The sequence below is a fragment of the Triticum aestivum genome, chromosome 3B (assembly GCF_018294505.1).
Source record: "Triticum aestivum cultivar Chinese Spring chromosome 3B, IWGSC CS RefSeq v2.1, whole genome shotgun sequence".
Classification (NCBI taxonomy): domain Eukaryota; kingdom Viridiplantae; phylum Streptophyta; class Magnoliopsida; order Poales; family Poaceae; genus Triticum; species Triticum aestivum.
In genome coordinates, this window is record NC_057801.1 from 43,018,880 (window position 1) to 43,022,528 (window position 3,649).

General features: G+C 45.3%; 1 protein-coding gene and 1 pseudogene across 1 annotated transcript; one reads left to right on the plus strand and one right to left on the minus strand.

The window, feature by feature from the left end:
- The window catches only part of LOC123067250 (lysine--tRNA ligase-like), a 4,885-nt pseudogene extending 4,615 nt beyond the window's left edge, over window positions 1-270 (minus strand).
- A 123-nt stretch (window positions 271-393) lies between these two features.
- On the plus strand, window positions 394-2,916 carry LOC123067251 (photosystem I reaction center subunit XI, chloroplastic-like). The gene is made up of 5 exons (XM_044490134.1): window positions 394-403; window positions 503-666; window positions 1,772-1,858; window positions 1,959-2,204; window positions 2,419-2,916. The coding sequence occupies exons 1-5, from the start codon at window positions 394-396 to the stop codon at window positions 2,914-2,916; spliced, it is 1,005 nt and encodes a 334-aa protein (XP_044346069.1).
- The last annotated feature ends 733 nt before the right edge of the window (window positions 2,917-3,649 follow it).

The window sequence follows — 3,649 nt, forward strand, 5'->3', positions numbered from 1 at the left end:
AAAAACACAAGGATGGTCGATGCCGGTTCGTAACGAGGGAAACGATGGTCATTTCAGGTGGGCATAGAGCGCGTGTAGACCAGTCGTAGAGCCCTGTATGAGCCCGCGCCGGCCCGTGTACTATTGTACGCCGCGCGTGTACGTATATTATACGCTGGCGGTTGCGTTTCCCAGCAGTCGTGCGCGCGGACGTGTGCGTGGATAGTTTCCAAAAAAAGGCCCCTAGTATAAGAGGAGGGGAACGGGCACCGGCCGGATCGCCCACCCCATTTCCCCCAAATCGCCTCCCTCTCCCTCCTCTCTCCTCTGCCTCATCGTCTCCCCCACCGGCCATCCCACCTGCTCGCTCACCACCACCGCCTCGCTCTCTTCTCCTGCTTGCTTCTGGCTCGGATGGAGCAAGGCCGTGGCGAAGCCGCCGTCGCGGACGGAGATCTGTAGAAGACGGGCACGGAGACCGTGGCAGATGCCGTGCAGAACCTCGTCGGCGGTGCGGGTGCAGGAGGTGTTGCATCCCCACGCGCTGCATCGGTCGCTGCGGCGGCGGATCTGGAGGAGAAGAAGGTGGCCGTGGCGGACTCAGCCGTGTCGGAGCTTGGCGTGACAGCGTCGAGCGGCCCTTCTAATGGACCTGCGGAGGCCGGCGGCGAGCACGTGGACCTGCAGGTAATCCTTGCTAGCAGTCCCCTCCGTTGGTAGTTATCCCCATTAATCAGTAGATTTAGGTGTGAGGGTTTTTTGTTGTTGCTAGTTGCTGCATCCCCTTATGATAATTAGGGTTCTTAGATGTTTGATTGATTTATAGTGAAGGTTTTGGATTCTGTGATTGAATCATCCAGTAGATCAAGTAGTTAGGGTTTTTAATGAGATGTTTAGTTGAGGATTTTTTGTATTGGATTCAATTAGAGCCACTGATTTGTAGAATCTGTGATTGAATCACATCCAGTAGATGTAGTAGTTAGGGTTTTTAATTAGATGTTTAGTTAGTTTTTTTATTGGATTCATTTATAGCCTCTGATATGTAGAATGTGTGACTGAATCACATCCAGTAGATGTAGTAGTTAGTGTTTTTTAATTAGATGTTTAGTTGGAGATTTTTTGTATTGGATTCAATTAGAGCCACTGATATGTAGAATTTGTGATTGAATCACATCCAGTAGATGTAGTAGTTATGGTTTTTTAATTAGTTGATTAGTTAAGGTTTATTTGTATTGGATTCATTTATAGACAGTTATATATAGATTCTGTGATTGAATGATGTAGTAGATGTACTAGTTAGTGTTTCTTAATTAGATGTTTATTTAGGTTTTTTTGTATTGGATTCATTTATAGGCAGAGATAAATGTAATTAAATGGTGCGACCGAATGATGCAGTAGGAGTAAGAGTTATGATACTTTTATTAGATGTATGAGTTAGTGTTATTTGTACGGGATTCATTTATATCCAATGATATATGTAAGTAAACTTTGTGATTCAATGATCCAGTGGATTACTTTTATTAGATGTATGAGTTAGTGTTATTTGTATTGGATTCATTTATATCCAATGATATATGTAAGTAAACTTTGTGATTCAATGATCTAGTGGATCTAGGAGTTAGTGTTTTTTAATTAGATGCTGGAGTTAGGGTATTTTAATTAGATGTAGGAGTTAGGCTTCACCATTTCACTCATTCTAGCATATGAGTGCTAATTCAGAACTTGTTTGTAATGACATTATTTGAACTGCAATTCAATTCCTTGTAAATGATTTGCCTAGTTGACAATATAGCAGAAGGAGGATCTTGTTGGCAAGAGGAGGAAGTGGGACTCATCTGGGTACTACCCATATGACAGGGATGAAGATGAGCCGTACGAGGTAAGGCCTAGTTGAAATGTTATTTGTGCATTGAGTTAGTGTTAGATGTTTATAGTATTTGAATGCATAATGTATTAATGTCAGTTATTAATGTGCGCAGTGTGAATCTGGAGATGATGTGGTCGAGGGGAACGTCGAGTCCTTTGAAGAGAAGGTGGTGCAGAAGATCAGGGCCCAAGGATCTGGTACGTACTACAACTGGAGGACGGACAAGTACTGCTGCCCCTACTGCATTAGGCCCAAGCCCATGTCTGGGTTGCTGGAGCATCTGATGGAACATTGTTGGGCTACATCCGTCAGCAGTGATGAGTACAAGATCAGGGCTCAGCATTCTGCCCTCCACAAGGTCCTGAGAAACTCTAACATGTAGTTGCCCTAGACCCTGGTTGTCATATGATGGAGGAAGCCTCAGTTCTTTTGGTGAAATTTATGTGGTAGCCTGATGGTGGAAACTTGAAGTGGTAAAGTAGTATTAACTTTATCTAAGTGTAGTACTGTGATGTGTGCTCCGAAGTTATCTAATGCTAGTGGTCCTAACTTGGATGTGTACTCTCCTGTAGCAACAGGCCACGTACCAGGTGGTCCAGCCCATCAACGGTGACCCGTTCATCGGCAGCCTTGAGACCCCCGTCACCTCCAGCCCCCTCGTCGCGTGGTACCTCTCCAACCTCCCCGCGTACCGCACTGCCATCAGTCCGCTCCTCCGTGGCATCGAGGTCGGCCTGGCCCACGGCTACCTCCTCGTCGGCCCCTTTGCGCTCACCGGCCCGCTCCGCAACACGCCGATTCACGGCCAAGCAGGCACTCTCGGCGCCATCATCCTCGTCTCCATCCTCAGCGTCTGGCTCACCATGTACGGCGTCGTGTCCTTCAACGAGGGCGTGCCCTCCACCGCGCCCACCCTCACGCTCACCGGCCGCAAGAAGGAGGCCGACAAGCTGCAGACGGCAGAAGGGTGGTCCCAGTTCACCGGAGGCTTCTTCTTTGGCGGTGTCTCCGGCGCCATCTGGGCCTACTTCCTCCTCTACGTGCTTGACCTCCCATACTTCTTCAAGTAGGTTATATTTATTATTGGCATGCATGTACGATGGGTGCACAACTGCAGATGATGTGATCTCTTCTTGGTGGTTGCTTGAAAGAGTCTATGTATAAATGAACTTACGTATTCCTCACAATCTTTGCATGGACGATACTGCATATTACTTCCTCCGTTCCTAAACATTTGTCTTTTTAGAATTTTTAAAATGGACTACCACATACGGATGTATAGACATATTTTAGAGTGTAGATTCACTCATTTTGCTCCGTATGTAGTCACTTGTTGAAATCTCTAAAAAGACAAATATTTAATAACCGATGGAGTATAACATGGGGATGTTTAATTTCTATTTTTTTACGGGTGTGCATAAACAAAACCCAATCACAAACATAACTTATAACTTAGATGACTAAATTCCTTGTGATGGAATCTGCCCACTCGGATTCAGGTTCTAGACTTGACTCACATTTTTGAATTTATCCTAGGATTTCTGTTGATATTCTTACAGTGGTGTGCTGTGTCCGTCTCCTACGAAAGTGTCTCCAGCGAGTTTGTGCTGGTTCAGAGTCGTGCATGTGTGCGTTCATAAGGATGACTATGCGCGTGTCAATATGAGTGTCTGTGTCTATACTATTTTTCTAAAAAAAAATTAAGTTACTGGTCGTTGGGAAGTAGATATATGAACATTCCTTTGGACAAGTCATCTGTGTTTTTTTTATGATGATCCGTTTCTATTTTGATCTCCTACTCCT

Excerpts from the sequence above, each read along its gene's own strand:
- LOC123067251 (XM_044490134.1), top strand. Across the intron at positions 1,859-1,958 it reads ATGAAGATGAGCCGTACGAG|TGTGAATCTGGAGATGATGT; the intron begins GTAAGGCCTAGT and ends TAATGTGCGCAG. Across the intron at positions 2,205-2,418 it reads AGCATTCTGCCCTCCACAAG|CAACAGGCCACGTACCAGGT; the intron begins GTCCTGAGAAAC and ends ACTCTCCTGTAG.